Below are 21095 nucleotides of genomic sequence, written 5' to 3' on the forward strand. Positions count from 1 at the left end.
GAAGACTCTTGTAAATTCACGGTTGATACGGACATAGGTGTGTGCTCCCGTGGCCGAGTGGTGGGCGTCCCACATCATCATGCTGGGGGTTCGGGTTTTATTCCCGTTCTACACTTGCACTGTGATCGCGCGTAGTCTAGAGCTTGCCACTCCAGAATACATTCAAGGCGTTATATCCGGCATAGAAATCTCAACTAGGTACTACTAATAAAAAATGACGCTAGTAATACCTACTTTGAGAAGGCAAAAGTTCCACTGGGAACGTTAGTGCCATACAAGAAGAAGAAGAAGAAGACGACGGACATAGGTATTGGGATCGGTCAAGGATTTTTTCGGGGTGGAAATTTTCTCGACATTCCATGGACGAAATGCACTCACGTAATGCCTCAATATGTTCAATTGATAAAATTTGTATGTCAGTGACAAAACCAGTCACTTTTTTGAAATTGTTATTACCTTGCTTACTGGTTCAGTTTGATGCTATAACAGAAAGTCCTAATATTTCATTATCTTCAAGGTAACTCGTCCAGCTTAAACCTTTGTAGGGGAATGAGGTGGGACCATCATTTTTTTTAAATGAACCATAGAATCGTCTTGACTTCACCGATTAGCTTGACTGGTTATCGAGTCATGCTTGTGGTCACCATCGTATGACCATTTATGGAGACGTATGTGCTGTGTCATTAATGAACATCATAAAATAAACAGTCATTCGATCGTTGAACTAATATCGTCATATGACATCTCGATTTTTTTTTTAGTTTTATTCATTTGATGTTCATCGTTTTGTAATTATATAACAGTGTTCACGGCGAACGCTCACGCTTAAAACGTTCATTCAACAAAATCGGAAATAATAGGAAGAGTTTGAAGGTTGCTTTGATATGAGTAATTCGTGAAAGTAGTATCCATTGTGTATGGATGTGTGAGTGAGGAGGTGAATGTATGGAGCGCATCCGACAAACCATAATCAGAATTGAGGCCATCGATTTGTATTAATTACATCCGGAGACGAATGAATCACTAGATTCAAAGCCTCCGTAAACAAAGGAAAAGACGAAGGAGAATTAATTACATGATTTAGGTTTATAAATCTGAAACAAATAGTGTGCAAGCATGATGTTTACAATATTTGTAAGTGTTATGTGAATTTGTAAAATATCCTGCAAACCTACTGTAAATCATGAAAAAGACAATTTTATTTATACAGCCATTTCATGACAAACCGATACAGTGGTTCTCAGATTTCCATGAAAAGTGGTAATTTTGTTCTTTATCGCAAAATATTAGACCCGTATTTTTTTGTTTTTTCGTTAGGGTGACCATAAGAAAAATAATTATTTCCACTTTTTCCCAAAAATGAATTTCGTCAAAAATTCATAATTTTTGAACCGCTAAACCAATTTAGATGGCAGACATATCAAATTGAAGCTAATGAGTTAGCCTTGCAAAATTTTAGACGTAGAACTACGCCTTTCATTAAGGGTGCCAAATCAGAAAACAGGTCACGTTTTTATGGAATAAAGGTTACGTTAATAACTATTTTTGCTACGAATGGTTTTTAATGATATGCACACTAGGGTGGCAGCGAAAATGGTCATGTCAAATTTCAAAAACTACATGGTCGGTTGTTTATTGGTCCAAAAAATGATCTGTGCAAAGTTTCAGCTCGATCAGACATGATTTAGGGGTGCCTCAAAGCACTCAAAGTTTTGATTTTTTTATCCTCGAGCATAAAGGAAATTTGGAAAATCGCCTCTTTAAAATGCCATTGCCTCTTAAAAATGCATGAAACGTAGAGATCTGGCGTCATCTGGAAAAAAAATTTTTGGCCGAAAATCGACCTTCTGGTCGACCATGTACATTTTGTTTATTGGTCCAAAAAAAGTTATCTGTTCATGCATTTTTAAATCATTTGACATCGAAAAAAAAAATCGATTTTCCACATTTCCTTTTCGAGGATCAAAAAATCAAAACTTTGAGCGCTTTGAGGCACCCTTAAATCATGTCCGATCGAGCTAAAACTTTGCACAGATCATTTTTGGGCCAATAACAAAATGTACATGGTCGGTTTTTGAAATTCAATGATGAAATTTTTTCCATACATCCATTGCCATCCTAATGCACTTCAATCGAATCGGAAATTTTCGAAGATTTGTTTGATTTGCTATACATTACAATCCCATAGTTTGTATATGGTTTAACTTACATTAACTTACATTTGTTCTGTCCATGTGCTTTCCCGAACAGAGCTGTCGATAACGGGCAACTTATGCAGCCGCTAGAATAGAAAAAACGAAGGGGGATAGCGGAAAGAGAATATTGGCGAAGTAAACTCTACACTTGCATAGTAAGTAAGGCGTCGTGCACAAATTACGTAAATCCGGATTTTGGACCCTCTCCACACTCCCCTTCTTGCGTAACGTAGTTAGTGCACGACGCCTAAGCTGTCGCTAGCGTATAAGTATTGCATCTACTCTGAGGCAAATTCTCACAAAGAAATAGTCCGACAAAGAAAGAGTCCGAAACAACGAAAATCCCTTATTCTACTCGTTTTGTGTTTTATGTTTCCCTTCGAGTTGTGAACGCTAGCGAATATTCCACTTGGCACTTGTTCTTGTTCATTTCCTGTACATGTGAATAGCACAACTTCGATACTTTTAAGTTATCATTCGTATTTGTTCTCGTGCGAATCGACTCTGTTCTGATGCAACAAGCTCCTGACTTTGTTGACGGTTTTGAACGAGAGTCGAGAAACGATTTTTCATTAACGGTCTTTCTGTGTGCATCTGTTAGACGCGTGTTTGATGCTTGTTGAATGGCGATGCACGGAAGATGCGTGCTTTAATATAAAGGAACAAATTGCGACATATGACCAATTAGTGTATCGTTCTCGCAAAGGCAAGAAAGAATCGTTGTTTCTCGAAATGATTCTACAAAACCACGCAAGCCATTAAACCTTTTCAGGGTCTCCAGAACTTTTTACTAAAGAATTATTTATGAAACTACCACGTATTCGCGAACAATATTCGAAATGATGAATCGACAAATTAAAAAAAAAAAGATTGCGTAATCCTACGTCCTAAGCGGTCGTGTCTCGGATACAACCCCTGGATTATTTTGTTTTATTTTCGTAAATATTGATTGTAGTTGTTTTTTATTGTTTTCATGGCTTTGGACAAGAGGGCACTTTTTTCTATATTTTTTAAATAACATATTTCGATATCAGAGATGCTATTTTTTCGTTTTCGAAATATGATCTTAAAATTTAACCGGTGGTCCGAAAAATCATTTTTCCCCTTTTATCCAAAATTGACTTTTAGCAAAAATTCATAACATTTGAACTACTAAATCGATTCAGATGATCAATAAGCTAACCTTTTTTTGAAAAAATATCGCACTTGCGGGAAGATTCAATTCTAGTTGCATAGCTCTAGTCTAGTCACATAGGAATATTGAACGAAGATTAAAAACATGTTAAATTTGCAGAATAATAACTCAAAAACGAAAAATAACACCTCTCTAATTTTCGGATATATTATCTTTAACCGAGAAAACTATGGAAAACTAACTGAATCAGTAATTAAAAAAAACAAAAAACCAAATTTTTTGCAAAAATAATATTTTTCCAAAGAAAATTAACTCATGAGCTTCAACTTGATATGACGATCATCTGAATCGGTCCAGTACCATTCTAAGTTGAGGAAAGACGAACACAGCGAAATAAAGACAGCTCAAATTTGACCATCCGTTCTCTCTGCGATGATGGATTATACTTACGAACTGAACCTTTTTGTTTTGTATATGAAATCTGAAGATTTGACAAAAATTCGAATCCGTTTTTTTTGGAATTTTCCTTCTTCATCTTTTGGGTAAATGGTATTTGTTAGACATGGGTAAATGAGTTTCGGGTGAATGTTATAAAACCGAACAATGTGGGCGAGAAGAAAAGAACTAAAAATAGAATAAAACAAAATGCAAGCAGATAAATGAATATTTTTGTTCTTCATCAGCACTGAGCATCACAATATTTATCCCCAACTAAGCTGCCCTTTCAAACACAAACATGTTCAAGTTCAAGAACCAGCAAAAATTACTGTAGTTTTGACACGGTTCTCTACGCCACATTTCGTTCGATATCATGTGGAAATGTGGCATGGCTATCTTGCTGAATTGAGATATTACATTTACATTGATTGTTCACATCGACACGAAAATTTGTTTGAGGAACAATTCAATTTTTGATTGGCAAAATTAGTTTGGTTATTCTTACTAGCTATTTACTAGCTTCTGGAATTCGGAAAGCACAACAGAAACAAGATACGGATCAATTACTTACTATACTTTAAGTTTCAATGGAACGTTTCGTATACTTCTACACTAGAAACAGTAAAACTATATAAATTCGACATTTGACACACATTGGAGCTCCGCGCGTTCACTCGGTTGGTTCGTAGACCGCTCCGAAGAACAGTGGCAGTTTGGTTTTATCGTTCATGATAACCAGCAGAAACGGCCCATCCGCACGGAACACAACGCTCGTCCCGGAACGATTCAGTGTAATGGCAGTGGCGGCTCCTCCTTCCGTGCCACGTTCGTTGATCTCCAGGTCAACTTTGTGGACGGCGTCACTCACAAATAGTTGTTGAGCCGATGGACTACTCGTTTGGCGCCGTGACCGGTGAACTTTTTTGCCCGGAACCGGTTTGACGATGCGTTTGTTCAGGAAAAAGTCTTTGCCGCTCAAAGGTTCTGGATGTCCTTTCGCTTCGGATGCTGTTTTGTAGGAGACATTGCGTTTGTGTCTTTTGGCAAGCGATTGGGTCGTTTGTGCAGGTGAATCGGTTTCATCCGCTAGAGTGGTTTCAGCTGTTTCAGGCGATTCTGTAGGATTGCTCGTCTCGGTATCGTTATCAAATCGCGAAAAAACTAGCTGTTGAGAGTTGCCTGCCGGTTTCTTCTTGTTGAGTAACTGGGGTAGATTCACGATGGGTCTATCAGCGGTGGATGATTCGGACATTGGGTTCAACGTGGAAGCCAACTTTGAATTACCGGTCATACCAGAGAAATCGCTTTTAGGAGCATTGAACATACTGCGTGCTCCTAGAATTTGCAAGGTTTTCTTCAAATTGAAAGTGCTGGAAATGTGCATCTTCGGAAATAGTACAACGGCGGTTTTCCTTCTCATTCGCTTAATCATTTCGTTGATCGCAACACTGTTAAGTCTGGCTATCAGATCCTGGAGCACTTCTCGGTTGGAATTGTTTGGTTTAATGATGTACATGGTCGTAAGGTTATTTTTGTAGGGTATCCCTAGAATGCTCGCATCAAGTTCCGGGGAATTGTAGAACGGGAAGCATCCCCCATGTGCCATCATGTTTACTTTGATGGCGGAATCATTTCGTCCATTTGGATAAAAATCCCTTAGCTTGGTGCCACCCTCGATGAACATTATTTCCCACAGAGACTTGAAATACAATGCACTAGTGATGATCATCGCCGTATTGGTACCGAGCGGAGCAGGGAACATTTGGGGTATTTTTCCGTGCGTATTCTCGTTGATCCACGCATTGATCTTCTCGGTGGCCTCATATGGATGGCCGAAAAAGTCGAGCTTTTCAACGTTGCCCTCGTACAGCTCGTTGGCCGCTTTGGTGTACTGAGGATTCAGCTCGTAGGAGTTTTCCACGAAAATTCCATTCGCCAGCTCGATCTGATGGAAGAAGCGCTCGAATTCACTCGGGATGCTAAAAATAGAACGGATAAAATCGAGCGATTCATAAAAATTAGATGCGTGCGGTGTAATGCTACTAGCTACGATACATTTTATACTCATGCACAAATGTTAGTGTTGTGTTGAAGAGGTGATAGTTGAAGAAGCGGAAAGTTTTACAAGGAACATGCAAATCCAATCAATAAATTGATTGCACAAAGATATTTTCGTTACCTTTTCCAATTTCCACTATACTTTTAGATCATGAAACCAGTTAAAAGCATGCGAAGCTATTGAAAGTTAGGGTAAAATCGAGTCTAAGCCTAAATGTCGGATCGTAGTTACATTCACAAAAAGGGGCCTGAGTTTCCGTTGCTTCAATGACCATACAAGACTGTTAGAACAGGCTGTATACAACCTGCTCGGGATGGTAATGTTAGGGTGCTCATACACTGTTTGACCGAAGCCAAATATTTGACTCTTTTTGACAGATAAAATTTGGTCAACGTGTACTGATCAAATATATTCTACACAAAACACGACAAGCAAAAATTCAATTATTGGATGCCTAAAATATTTTTTCAGTCTGTTCTTCGAACCTGTCGGTACATGGTTAGGTTACCTTGAATATTTCAGTTGATTTTTCCATGTTCGGTGTTTGATATTGTTTACTACTGTTGAAAATTGAAGAATGGCAAACAAAATAGTGTTTGTACAAATATCAAATCAAACCTTATCTGTCAAAAAATAACAAATATTTAACCTCCGGGCAAACAGTGTACGGCCACCTTTACTAAAGTGCAGATCATTCAAAAAACTTCAGTTGTTCAAATTGGAACCTTTTGCTAGTGTTTCGTTCCTTGTAAACATATCTTCGATGGTTTTTTTTTTCATAATGTAAAGATAATGTGGTGTCAAGTTTTCCAGCTTCAGCACCGTACCTACACAACTACCATTACGAGTGATAGAATTCTTCTAACCAGGGCTCGGCAATGTCAAAGACTCAACTGTGGATAGTCAGGAGATTCTGAAGAAATTCGCTTTCGCATCCAATTGGAAATCAGTTTGGCTTCTTTCAGCAGTTTCTCCGTCAACATGACTCAACAATCATTCGGGAGTTTAGTTGTTATCTCATTCTCTCTCTCATGTATCACGTATGCATGTATCGATGTTTGAGTTCAACGTGGTTTGACATATACTATAAGTGAGCTAGATTGTATCGCATACAAAATTATTCACAGATATATAATAGCGTGCAGTATTGTATTCAGAAACACTGACAAATTTGTGAATTTTGTTGATATAAACCCGTTCTTCTGTATGTTTTTTTCACAAAATTAAACTCGGATACAAAGTGAAATAAAATTTTGTTTAGAATTTCTCCCAAACTGCACGCTATTTACTAATACTAACGCGAGAATATTTATAGCATACCTGGTAACTATCTAAGTTCGTTGGTTTAAGTTCACGGTGGGTAAACAATGGCGCCGTCCATTAATGGTGTAACTACTTTTCTGCATCAGTAATCAAGTTTTCATTTCACTTTATATGGACGTTAAATAAAGGTTGTGTACGTGGGTAACGATATTCATGTCAGAGGGAGTAGTAGTGTGAATTGAACTCAGGTTGAATAAAGAGGTAGATTTGTATTCATCCGTCACGTCAATTAGAATAACCATTTGCTAGAATAGTTCATCAGTCAGTCGATTTTAATTTTTCATTTTCGAAGATTTCGGGTCCTGCTCCTAACTGTCCCAGTTGAGGAATCGACATGCGTAATAAAATAATACTAATCTGTGATTGCGATTACCGTTGAAAATTTCATATTCATGTCCTAGTAAGGTACGCGATCTTAACCTTACATTGATTTCATATTTTTCGATATACAGGCGATCATTAGGATGTCATCCATTATTTTGGACCATGCGGAAGGAATAAAGCGGTAAGTTCGGAAAATCTTTCATATCACACAAAACTGCTGCACACGAGGGTCGTTAAAAAATAAGTTTCAGTGCCTCAGAAATCGCGGAAAAATAAAATTAGAACAAAAAACAAGGTTAATTTCGTAATCTATTTTTATTTTCGTTTTATTTTCTATTTTTCTACATAATCGCCGTAACGTAACGGCATTTTTCATAGCGTGGCACGAGTTTTTCTATTCCGAGCGCGAAGTGCGTAGCGTCCAACTTTTTGAAGTACGATGAACCTGCGTCACGAATTTCTTCAGTGTTATCGAATCGTTGACCGCCGAACGCCTGTTTCATCACCGTAGTGTGAAGTTTTGGACCGATTAAGAACTGCGCCAGGTTTATTGTTATTGTGGAGTGTTCCTCATCCACAATAATGCGTGACCCCATTCTGTTCGCGTAACTCAAGAGCAATTGAAAAAAATTCAAATGGACTGTGTTTGAGCATCCTCCTTACTCCCCAGACCTCGCCCCTAGCGACTATCACTTATTCCCAGTGATGAAACAGGCGTTCGGCGTTTAACGATTCGATAACACTGAAGAAATTCGTGACGCATTAACATCGTACTTCAAAAAGTTGCTCGGAATAGAAAAACTCGCGCCACGCTATGAAAAATGTCGTTACGTTACGGCGAGTATGTAGAAAAATAGAAAATAAAACGTATATTACGAAAATCACCTGGTTTTTGTCCTAACTTTATTTTTTCGCGATTTCTGAGGCACTGAAACTTATTTTTTAAACGACCCTCGCAGATTAGATTATTGCGACATTTTCAAACTCGTTTAACTTTTTTCTTATTTTACCGAAATTAACCAAATTTTGCTCAGTTTCTCTTTAAAGTGTTCGATTACATCTGCTGAGTTTTGCATTTGTCATTGAGATTACGGTCAAGATGAAAAATAATCAGCTAACCGTTCAAGAGAGAGCAAAATCCGCAAACTCTACCGGATATTATATATATTATTTTCTTCATTGTAATGGAATATTTTTTGACGTAGAACTATGTCTATCATTAAGGATTTTGACGATTTACATACCAAACGAATAAGAAATTCTCTAATATTTGTTTTTTATGCTATATATTATAATCCCATGGTGTGTAAACGGCTGAAACTAGAAGCATGAAAACTAGAAGCATTCCCATTTTCCTATACATTTGTCATTTGTGAGCTTCCCTACCCATGCCATCAAGAAAGAGCAACTCATCGGCGATTAACGAAGGGTAGAAAAAGAAAAAGAAAAACGAAGGGGAATATTTGCCTAGAGCATAAATATTGGATCTCGCTGGGTCAAACAATAGAGGCGAATGAACTGCAAAGTTTAAAGCCTCTTAAAAACAGAGAACATAATAGAATAGGCAACTTTCAGTATCGTTCTAGATACGAAGCAATGAACATCGTTTGTTCTTCCTTGTTTTGTGTCATCACATGTTTTCGTTTCGGATTGAGCTGTGGACGCGATCACTTACTCGTTGATGCACCTGGTAATGCAATCATTACACCAAACTGACGCCACTCCATTAAGGTTCTGGACTACATAATTGTGTGGGGAATCATCAAACTAGGCTACCATCGGCTCACCAAGAAAATAATTGTTCAGAAATTTTGTGGTTTCGCATGACAGTAACAAAACTATCTCCACCAAGGATGACAGCTAAGCTAATCGAGACCGGATATATTAATAGGAAGGGCTTCTGTTGAGAAGAGCGAAAGCAGAGGACTGGAACAAAATAACAGCGTAGTTCTACGTCAATAATGTGGTTGTGTCCTGGACACAACCTCCTGTATTTTTTTCTTTCAGGAAATGCGTGTTGAACTTAATGTTATTTAATTTTCAAGCAAATTTTGATGAATTGCATACCAATCGCATCGGAAATTTTATAACATTTGTTGTTGATGTGCTAAACATTACAACTCCGCAATCACTAAATGGTTCGAATTAATGAAAATTGGAAGCATTCCCATTTTCCCAAACATGTCTACACCCAAACTAGCGTTGACAGAAAACATGTCATCTTTGGCAGAAAAGATGCCATTTCCTGTTCATGAGAGTCAAATGCGCAAATAATGAGCTATTTTTAAAGCTTAAAAATGGTTTATATGTATGCGAGCAGACATCTCTTTCTGTTTTCTTTTCTCTTTTCATTTGGGATTGTACAAAAAAAAAGTCCATACGACGTCAATGGGGATCGAACCAAGGCCGGCTGGAATGCAAAGTTACTTTACATGACCACGCTATCCATATAGCTGCCAGCGCTATTATAAAGGAGCGTGATAATATTACACTTCATCATAAAATGAAGTTGGAAGGTGTTTTCTAAGACGATAAAGAAGAACACGAACGAGAATATATCTTTCTCTGTCAGGGCAGTGTATTTGGCAAACTATACGAAAAGCTTTCATATGCTTTCATTTAAATGTATCTCCTGTTTCGCTCCCTCATATTGGCTCCAGCATATATATTTTACAAATGATATACATGTATTGGGGAGTAGAACATTTTATGTTATCTTTCAGCTCATTTAATGTAATAAATCGGGATGCCAGAACATGTGCTAAAAATTAACTTTGGATGTACCTACCCGTACCGTCAATAACGGGTAAATAACTGTGCAATGAATTATGCGTTTGTTGGATAGAATCAGGATTTGCCATGAACTGTTCGTTTGGTTGGTTCGGCAATTTGGAAAACGAAAACTATCGGCATTCAAAGAAAAAGCCTACGATCCTCGCGGTTTGGTCCATATCTGAATGACTGATGAATCGTGTCTGAAGTAAGCTTTTTATCTTCTTCTTCGTTTGTGTTTGTTTACTTCAAATTTTTCGATTCACTCGTCTGCGACAGTTAAATTTAATTTTATCAAAGAAGTCTTGGCTGAGAATGTCTCTTAGGCAATCCAGCAAACTATGGCTAAATGATATGGAGGCTGCATTCAGGGATGCCAGGTTTGAAGACATGTCTTCATTTTGAAGACATTTCACCTACTGTGAAGACATTTGATTTGTGAAGATATTTTGAAGACAATATGAAATATGAGAAGACATTTCAGTATGATGGCGTATGTTGATATTATTTCCATGAAATTCTATCTATTGGCCGAAAATATCGTCAAAAGAAGTAGGGCTTTTGTCTTTTTTTCGCTTTTATATCATTGTCACTTGTTCACTTTTGTTCTTAGTAATCAACAGTGACTTTTGTCTCGGGGTTATTAACTTGCTTTTTTCAAACTTTTTCAAGCAGAAAATCCACATGTATATGGAATGAATTAAACAACAAAGCGATTTTTACTTCAAATTCTAGAAACATTAGTTCATTTGCGCTCGAGAATTCGAATGATTGTGACATTTTTTTTTGTATTCTTCTTTCAAACGACCACTTCACAAATTGAAGGTTTTCTGGTTAAATGCCGTTTCAATAATTAGTTTATGGATATGGTTTGAGTTACAACCAAAACTTCAAAGCTAAAATAAACAAATTGAGTTATCACAGTTCCGATTTTGTGGAAGAATTGGGTATATATTACCTCAGTCAACGGTTTATCAAGCTAATTATCATTTTTGAACTCATAAAATTTAGTTCGCAGTTGTGCAATATATTCTATGTTCACATTTATTGGAATAAACTTCAATACCTAAAAGTAAGTTTAATAGAATGCGCTGTATAACAATACCAATTAAAATAAACATTAAATTAGCTATTAAACTTTGCTCAAAAGTAAGTTATGAATTATAGTTTCATCCGATATGATTGTGAAGACGTTTGAAGACATTTTTCCGTACCATGTGAAGACATTTGAAGACATTTTATCGTACCATGTGAATATATTTTACTTAAACTTTGCTCAAAAGTAAGTTATGAATTTTAGTTTCATCCGATATGATTGTGAATACATTTGAAGACATTTTTCCGTACCATGTAAGGACATTTGAAGACATTTTTTCGTATCATGCGAAGATATTTTAAAAAATCACTTGGCATCCCTTGCTGCATTACAGGAACAAGGGTGGAATAAATGTTTCTCCATGTTATAACCCAACTTAGGCTACCTGAGTCTCACCCAACGGAACAAGGAATATCTTGAGTCGCTTCTTTTCTTGTCTTTCAAAACAGGGGTTGTGTTTTCTACATTTTGTTGTTCATGGATCATTGCAAACAGTTGTTGGTCTTTTCTATGTATAAGTGTTGGATTTTCGCAGAGTGTGTTGGTTTTCATGCCGTTGGGTGGAAAGTGTTTGTGTATGATTGACCCACACGTAAGCATTGTTGATTTTATGCGTTGTGAAAGGTATAGAATATTGGTGGTGGATCAATCATCTTCAGTTGCTCCTACAAAACCACGCGAGCCCATCGATTTTTTTCAGGGCAACCAAAATATTCTACTGAAGAGTCAGTTATACAATTAATTTCGATGTAATCCTAAAAACATAATCGAATTTTCATATGTTTTGATGATTTTTTTGAGTGAATAAACCGACAATAAACCAATTAAACAAACATTCATAGATGTAGGGGAGGTCGGAGTGATTTGGACACCCCCTTTATGTACCTAACGGAAAAAACGCTAGTAAAATTTAACAGGTGGAGGAAAACGATAGCATGAACAAAGCAAGTACTTTTATTGTAAGAAATTGTAATTTCGATCGTGGTTTTAAGGATTTTTTTTCCGCTGATTAAACAAACATTTCGTGTATTGTGTAGAGAAGTTCTGTTCGCCTGCAGAAGAGGAACTATTTTATGCAGCGAAACTATAAATTTGATTATAATAGATGAAATAAACATGATAAAAATGAAAAAAAAAGCTTATTCATTTTTAATCTCAATTTATAGTTTAATCTCAAAACTCGCACAGCCGGAAGAGATTGGTTTGGCGGACTAATGAAACGCCTAAAATGTCACATTCAACAATTGTAATTCATTATCATCAATTATCTCGATTATGCTACATATTCAATTCAGTCTTTCAGGCTTTAAACTTTGCAGTTCATTCGCTTCTCGCTACATGTTGGATAACAGCATCCTTTTGTACCATAAAATTTAGTTGCTGAAGAAGACATTGTATGGCCTCAATGTAATTCTTCTGGTCTGGCTTCTGGCCAAGACACCTGGTATCGATCTCACTGTTACTGATTTAAATATCATCCTGAATTACTTCACATGAACATTAGTACGTTTTTTCGATGAAACACACATATTACATGACTGCTCAATTGAAACTTTCGTTCCACATTTTCAGTTGTTTATCAACTCCTATGCCTTTCAATTGCGCCGTCAGAATTGTGCTTTTTCTAGCAATCACACAATTTCAACCGATTCGAATTGATTTAAGAATCGGGGACCGGGGAATGTCACAATGTCGACTGAAATCCCTCTGTTTCGCAATCACTGATTGTTTTCATAAAAGGCGGCTATGACGAAGCCCTGATGTCCACCTGAATAAACTACTCCTCCTTGCACCGGTCTTCCTACTCCATCTCCAGCCGAAGTGGTAAACAAGCGACTTGAATTAATGATTTCCCTAGTCCTGCGTCAACAACGCGGTCATTTCTTGGATACAACCCTATTTCATCAAAACACGTTGCACCTCATAAGTCAAAAATACTTGTTCCCTTTTATCTTGGGGAATTCTAAAACTTTTTTTTACTCTCAAAATACTTGTGTCAATTTAATAGTGTGTTTGTTCTTATTGGTGTAATGATAATGATATTTTGAATTATAGAACCTTTAAATTTTCTCAGTTCATTCGTATCTTGCCTTGAAAAAGACCAACTTGGAAAACTGGACTGAACTCTCGGGGAGCCTCGATGTCACCGTCGTCTGGCCGTTAGCTAGATGACTGCGGGATTGTGAATGACTTCTAGATGCCTTTTTTCCAATCGTTCATACGATTGTAGTGAACTCCAGCATTATCTTCGGATCCAAAGTTGCGTCAAAGTGCAGTGTATTTCAAGTCGGATGTGAAGAAACCACTATTAATGCTGATACGGCCCTTGTCAGTACTATCGAGTATTTGTACTAAAGAGTTTTATTTTCAAATTTATATCATGATTGTTCTCGTCTGGTGTCGCCTGTATGCGAACAACTGTTCCAGCAGAATGGAGGTTATTCTTTACGCATCGGGACGGGTGAAGAAAATTTTTTCATTACAATAACCTTAAAAAATAACTCTACAAGTATCCGATAAATACGACCAGAGGGCTTCTTGAAAAAAAATCAGAACTTGTAAAGATTGTGAATATATGATTGCTCAAATTGGAATAAGAATAGATTTCTAAGTTAGAAATATTAAAAAAGAATCCAATATTTGACATGCGCGACATTACCTACCAGAATAATCAGCACTATAAACCTGATTTTATTGACAGTTTATTGTCGATCACGTGAACAGTACTGTTTGAGATCTATGAACTTCGACGTTTTATAACATGGAGATAAGCAATGTCTATTGTATTTCGAAACACGGAACATGTTATTTATTAGAATTTATTTTCTAAAAGTGTGACATAAAATCAGAACTACAGCTGTTGAGCACTCTGCCCCATCGAGCTCATCGTTCGCTCACGAATGCTCAAGGCCTCGGATCGAACACCGGCCCGTAGAAAAGTGGCAGCTTCGTGATGTCGTTGCGCAGGTACAACAAAAATGGTGCCTCAATTCGCAACGTGAACGATGACGTGATTCGGTCAATTATGACCGCCGTTACGGCGCCGCCTTCCGTTCCCTGCTCGTTGATGTCGAGGCTGACTTTATGTGCGATCTGGTCAACGTAGAGTTGTTTTGCCTGTCGCTTGGCACGGCCAGTTCCCACCGCTGGGTTTTTTTGTGTATTGGTTAATGGACATATTATATACGTTTTACAGACTTGATGGGGATCGCAGTACGTTTTCAGGCATTGACTGATTTCATCACGGGTATTCTCTCCGGGATTGAACCGGTTTGAAACGGCGAATCCCGGTTGAGTCGGTTGGGGCTGTTGAGGCTGCTGGGGTATCTGTTGAACCGGCTGTACATTTGCTCCCTTACAACAGAAGCATTGGTGGGAAGCGTAAATACACTTCTGTTGTATACACTGATTCCGATTGTCGCTCTGGATTTTTGTATACGCGTCTAGAACACACTTATGGGTGCCTTCGACAGATGATATGACACTAGTCGACTGACACTGTCTGGTAACATGAAAAAGTTTCTGTTGGCAGCCCGTAACAGTTGGTCGTTGGTTTAGGTCACAGTTACACGTTCTTCCATCGAAGTGGCAGTTGCTGATCCGATTACATTCCTCTTCGTCTTCCTCGGGGTACTTGAAGAAAAAATTTGTGTTCGGAATGGAAGGATTTGGCACTGGAACACTTGGTTCCGTGGTATACACAATTCGATGCGCTGAAAAAGTGGGAGCGATGGTTGGTGCTGTAGAGATCGAAGGTCTTCGTGCTGCCTGATTCGAAGACTCCCAATGTGTTATTCTGATGAGGTTGCTAACTGCCGAATCAAATACTTGATGCAATCCGAGGGCTTGCAATGCCGTTTTAAGGTGAATAGAGTTTTCGATTTTCATTTTCGGCATTAAAATGCTTCCAGTTTTAGTTTGCATTAGGTCGATCATTCGGTTGATTTGTTGCAGGCTCACTTTTTTTTGTAAGTCCTGTAGTTTTTGTCTGTTCGAATCGTTGGGTAGTACAATATACATGGTGGATAGTTTTTCCTGGTATGGAATCCCTACAATTTTAGCATCGATCTCTTTTGCATCGTAAAATGGGAAGCATCCGGATGTACCCATGGTTTCCACATCAATGGGTGGTTGATTATGACCGTTCAAATAAAATGGTTTCGTCTTTGTATTGTGCGCTATGAACATAGTTTCCCACTTGGCTTTGAAATATAATGCACTGGCGAGCACCATCGGTATACCGTTGACTTGATCTGGCGTTACAATGTCCCGAATTTTACCTCTGGTGGCAGTGCTAACCCACTGATTTATCACGGATGACGATTCCTCTGGGTTGCCAGCAAAGTTCAAACGTCGAATCTCTGCGCGGTACAGTTTTCCGCTCACATTCGAATAAGTATTGCTCACCTGCAGATCATGGCTGAGAAAAATCCCATTCGCCACTGAAATGAGGTGGGAGCTGTTGGAGAGAAGGTGGGTTGGGGAATTACTTCAGTGTTTTGATGCTGATCAATTTACTTCGTTAGCACTTACATATTCAAAATATTATTATTGTACATTGCTTTAGTTGATAAGCATTTATAGCCGAAAGCGAATGCAGGAAAAGAAAAGGCTGATTATTAGGGAATGAAAGGTTACGGTATCATAGCTAATGAGTTGTTTGACGATTACAATAAGCATCCGGTAGACTCTTATAACTTCAACACTATTGATAGTTTTCTTTTCGAGGCGTTGGAGAAGTCTGCGACTAGAGATATTATTGGGATATGCTGATGAATATTAAGCAATGTGTGTATAGATAGAACAGCAAAAAAAAAACCTTAAAGCCAAATGGTTGCGCGTCCGCTTACTAAGCGAATGATCGTGACTCCCATTTCGTTGTAAATAAAGATCGATCCTTACTCAATGGAACGGCACCGAGCCGATACAAGCAAGTTGCGGCCGCTTTTTTACTCGAGCGAGACTATATAAAATGGGCTCGCCACGAAATTCCATCCCTTCCCAAGAGAATATCGGAAGTGATCAACTTTTCAGTAGATTTTTTATGGCCCTACTGCGTGGCTTAGTAATTCTTTCGTAGCTTTCGAAAGCCAATTTGAAAATTTTAAAATAAACTCTAATCCTCAATAAATGTTCCTAGCAACTCGCTAGGATGATACGGCAATAGAAATGAATTGCTGGATTAGAGAGATTTGAAATTGAATGAAATTTGGAACGATTGGCACAACGGCAAAGTGATAAGAAGTCGATTCGAAAAACTCAATTTAACTTTCAGCTCTTAAATGTGTTGTCGACTGCTCGCTGTATAGAGCACTGGGCTTGAAAATATTGAGCTTAAAGAGTAATAGACGAATTTCATACAAACTCGGCTGGCGATTGGCAGCACCATCTCAGATTGCAGTGAAACGTTGTTGAGTCATTGAGGCAACTTAAGCAGCTTTGTTTACTTGAATTATCTAAAAAATATTGAATAAATTGTTTTTTTTCTCAAAAATTCAATAACTGTAGGACCTACAACATTTTGACCAAAAAAAGATAATGTATGAAATTGTTCAAAGGGTAAGGGTGAGGAAGTAAAAAGTGCCACCGAACCGAATCACCAGCTCTATGGAAAATATTGTATAGGGTATCAAATAAGAAATTTTGACTATTTTTTGAACCTTTAAGTGGTTTATCGTAGGATCTATGGGGAAATTTTTTGCAGGTCATTCTTAGGTAGCTTCGAGATAAAAATTTGAAAAAAAAACTTAAAGTGCATCTTACTATGCTGCCCATATTTGCATAGGAGACGTAATCACCAACACCACTAGTATTGGGAAAACGCATTTTGTCGTTTTTTGCCTACAGGCGTAACCATGCAAATTTCCAATGACTGACTAACATCTATGAACATGGATCAGTTGAAGTAGGCTGCGTCATATTTCGGACGGAAATATTCTTCAGAAGATGATACATTGGAATTTGTATCAGAGGTGGAAGTGTTCAAGACGCAGAAGAAGGACCTATTCCCTAACCTGATCTCTTCGACGCCTTTAGACATCTTGAACATTACTCTCAGAAATTCTCTCGGAGTAGTTTATCCTAACATCGAGACGGCACTTCGAATTTTCCTGAGGTTTCCAGTTACGATGGTATCATGCGAACGCAGTTTCAGCAAGCTCAAATTGATTAAAAATGAAGACCAAAACCAACACCGACTCAATGCACAATGGACCAGGAAGCGCATTTAAGTGAAAATTTGCATGTATAGCTCGACAAAAACTGTCTTCGACAAAGTTGTTACATACACTGAGCGAAATAAAAATAGCACCACTGTGTTTTTTGGCGATTTCATTCTAAATTCCTGTAATATTCCTGTAATAAATTCTCCCTGGTCCTCATTTGACAGGTGTTTGTTATGGTTTTCAAAATAGTCGAAGTTGTGCTCAAAGTGGGTTCGTTTGGTAGTAAGATGATCTCACTACCAAACGAACCCACTGAGAATCTCACTAAGATCAAAGTTTTCCCATGTCATTTAGACATCATGGGTCGATCAAAGCATCTTACGTTCGAGGAAAAGGTGAAAATCAAAGCCTACAACGATGCAATTTTGCAAATTTTTTGAAAAACGGGGAAAGAAAACTAAGCTTTCGGCGATGGATATACGGAGAATTGCAGTGAACCAGAAAAGAACAGCATTAGCAGCAAATCGGTGCGGATTTGGAGCTTCCGGTTACTACACGTCGCTTTCAACAAGTTTTTTCCAGTAGTGAGAACTTGGAGAGGGGCATAAAAGGCTCGGAAAACCCAACTTGACGGAACGCCATAAATTGAATCGCTTCGGATTCGCTACGAAGTACATTTCCTGGACCGAGGAATGGAACAACGTGCTCTTTTCGGATGGAAAGAAGTTCAACCTTGATGGACCAGATGGCGTGGATAACGACAAAAATGTAGTCTGAATATTACGTAGAAATGCTGGAGATAAGTTTGACATGGACATGGTGAGGCATTGATGGGTCCTGATTTTGTTTTCCAGCAAGACAATGCTGCAATCCACAACTCAAAACTGACAAAAGCGTGGTTTTCTAATAGAAATATCGAAGTTCTTGATTGGCCAGCCTGTTCTCCGGATTTGAACCCCATCGAAAACCTTTGATCTATACTCATGCGCCGTGTTCACGAGAATGGCAAGCAATTTGATAACGTAAACATGCTCAAATATCGGATTCGAGAGTGTTGGCAGCAAATCGATCAGAGTACAATTGAGAAGCTGATTTTGTCCATGAAAAAACGATTGATTGAAGTTATTCGAAACAATTGATTATATACATATAACTAAATACGCCTACTTGATGTAATATGAGAAATAAAATTTGATTTTGGCAATAAAAAAATGTGCTATTTTTATTTCGCATACTTTTTTTTTAGCCTTCAGTGGCTAAAATGTAAATGGTCCTACAACATAAACTAAATATATCGTGGATTGAACCCTAATGCTTTTTTAATCATGTTGGAAAGAATCTTAGAAATTGTGGTCAATCCGACAGCTTTTTAAAACGAAAAAAACTAAGTCGTGCTATTTTTGTTTTTGTTTTATAGCGCTCATTTATGTTTTCAAAAACAGGGTGACCAAAATTTTCGATAAAATAAAAAATATAACTTTCCTATCTTTATAGATAGAGGTAAATACAGTTCGATAATGTTACAGTCCCAGTTATTTGAGGCAACTTTGTAGAACAAAGTATTTTTCTATCTCTAAGAATCGCCGCTTTTTTTTCTAAGTTGTTTGGACCATGAAAAAAACCTTTTGATTTGCTCTAACTTTCCGATTTCAAATCCTATATGCAAACTGTCTTCAGATGACTTTTAAAGCTAACTAAGTCAATATCTCTACTTCACTCAAAGTTATTAATAATTCTTCCCCAAAAAAAAACGCTCTTTTCATTTGTTTGCCGTTCTTTCTGAGGTAAAACAAAAAGAAAGTTTATTGGTGGCATTTGAAAACGCATATTTTATTCTACATTTTCAAAACTATGTTATTGTTTGTATTTGAATAAACTAAAATCGAAATCAGGAGTTTTTGGGTGAGAATCCATCAATAGCTTTGAGTAGGATGAGAATATTTACAAGTTCTGCATCGATTTTTGATGTACGGGATTCCGTCAAACAGGACATTAGAAGGACTGTAGAAGTATTGTTAATATTGATAACGCACTATAAAATGTGCTGTTCATTTGTATTGATAATTATAAAAATAAGTAAATTAAACTGACTGGTTATTTAAAGTCTGATTTTTTATTTACACCAACGGTATGACTAAATGCTGAGTATGTGGAATAATTCGATGTCGAATTCGAGGAGTTATAATGCAAAGAACCAATATTATTTTAATTTTACTACTGATCTGATTGTTTAATTATCTACATGAAGATGCTGATGCAAAGATTTAGGTAATTATAACATTAAAAAATATAAATACTTCTCTGCGTTCATCGCACTGCAGTGTACAGAAAATAGTAATCATATGAGCAGTGTTTCAATTGTTTCTTATATTCATCTATCATAAAACACTAAGTAATAAGCCATTATCATGAAAGGCATGTTTCAACTCTACAAATAATGTGGTTCAAATGTAGATTTAGCTTCTATGTGCTAGAATACTGATAATTGATGATTTTCGAACGATGTATGAAAGCTGTATGGAACTACGTCTGTTATGCGTACAAACATTGATTTTTAGAATTGCTCAAATGTTTCCGAACAAAAAAGTGTATTTGCGCGTTGAGCAAACGTATTACATTGCGTAGAATGCATAACGGCAAAAAGATCGATTTTGTTCATTTTGTCGCTTACGTCTCCTATACAAACATGAGCAGTATGGTGTACTGAGAAATATTTTCAAAAAAATTTTCATCAAAAATTGTAGTACAATTTTTTTTAGTACTGCTATTTTCAGTACTGCTCTAATTCATAGGAAAATTTATTTCTACACATTTTATACATATGTGTGATTTTTTGAGAATTTTAGCAATGTTGCGCAGCACAAAAAATATATTCCTGAATTTTGAATTAGATTTTTTTTTAGAATTTTTAGACCAATTACTTTTTTAATTTATATTCAAATAAGTTCATATATTACTATTTTTGAACTATTTTTTTGATATTTGTAATTTTTTTCAGTAAATTTGGAGAACTATGTCTAGCTAACGAATATCTAACAATTATAGAACATTTTTTTAAACCCATTTTTTTATATTTTGTAATATATTTTTTATTTTCTGAAATCTTTAATTGTATTATATTCATGTGTTCGTAAAAAGTGTCCCCAAAAGGCTAAAAATTACTTCAACGACAGCGCGTTATGGACAGGTGCGTTGTTGTTCGTGTTTTTCGTGTTCATTCGTGAGGAAAACCGTGCTACCAGTAACCAACGAAATTGCAGGAAAAACTACGGGTTTTCTGAAGCGAGCAACGCTTAACTTTTTACTTCCGTTATACATAAGGATAGTCCTATTTGATATCTATCATTAGGCGATATGGTTTTTTTTACGCGGAATTAACGCGGATTTTCCAATTTACGTGCTTTTTTTACGAGGTACGTATCCCCCGCGTAAAAAAAACCTGGGTGTACAAAGAATATGTACTTTTTATTTTTTTTTTAATTTTTTCATAAAAAATAGAAGTCATGCAGAAAATTTGAAGAATCAGTTCAAGATGGTAAAATTATTTTTGACGAACGTTGTGCAACATCGGATTTTTATGAATTTTCGA

At 37.0% G+C, this 21095-nt stretch overlaps 3 protein-coding genes across 9 annotated transcripts in view; 2 read left to right on the forward strand and 1 right to left on the reverse strand.

The window, feature by feature from the left end:
- The window catches only part of LOC129778787 (uncharacterized), a 29819-nt gene extending 22174 nt beyond the window's left edge, over positions 1–7645 (forward strand). The window contains exon 4 of the mRNA XM_055785897.1: positions 7603–7645. The gene's annotated coding sequence lies outside the window, so the exon portion shown is untranslated. The remainder of the gene's footprint in view (positions 1–7602) is intronic.
- The window catches only part of LOC129778783 (serine protease inhibitor 28Dc-like), a 90564-nt gene that overhangs the window by 7727 nt on the left and 61742 nt on the right, over positions 1–21095 (reverse strand). For 5 of the 7 annotated variants that reach the window (XM_055785888.1, XM_055785886.1, XM_055785885.1 and 2 more), the window contains one exon: positions 14146–15801. The exons of 1 other annotated variant lie outside the window; for it this stretch is intronic. In XM_055785888.1, coding sequence (XP_055641863.1) covers positions 14247–15801 — 1555 coding nt within the window. In that variant the 3' untranslated portion in view covers positions 14146–14246. Of the gene's footprint in view, positions 1–4327; positions 5748–14145; positions 15802–21095 lie in introns of those variants that run through there. One more of the 7 variants, XM_055785890.1, reaches the window with a different exon arrangement.
- Positions 7603–21095, forward strand: part of LOC129778784 (serine protease inhibitor 28Dc-like) — a 77589-nt gene continuing 64096 nt past the window's right edge. The window contains exon 1 of the mRNA XM_055785892.1: positions 7603–7655. Coding sequence (XP_055641867.1) covers positions 7615–7655 — 41 coding nt within the window. The 5' untranslated portion in view covers positions 7603–7614. The remainder of the gene's footprint in view (positions 7656–21095) is intronic.

The sequence above is a fragment of the Toxorhynchites rutilus genome, chromosome 3 (assembly GCF_029784135.1).
Source record: "Toxorhynchites rutilus septentrionalis strain SRP chromosome 3, ASM2978413v1, whole genome shotgun sequence".
Classification (NCBI taxonomy): domain Eukaryota; kingdom Metazoa; phylum Arthropoda; class Insecta; order Diptera; family Culicidae; genus Toxorhynchites; species Toxorhynchites rutilus.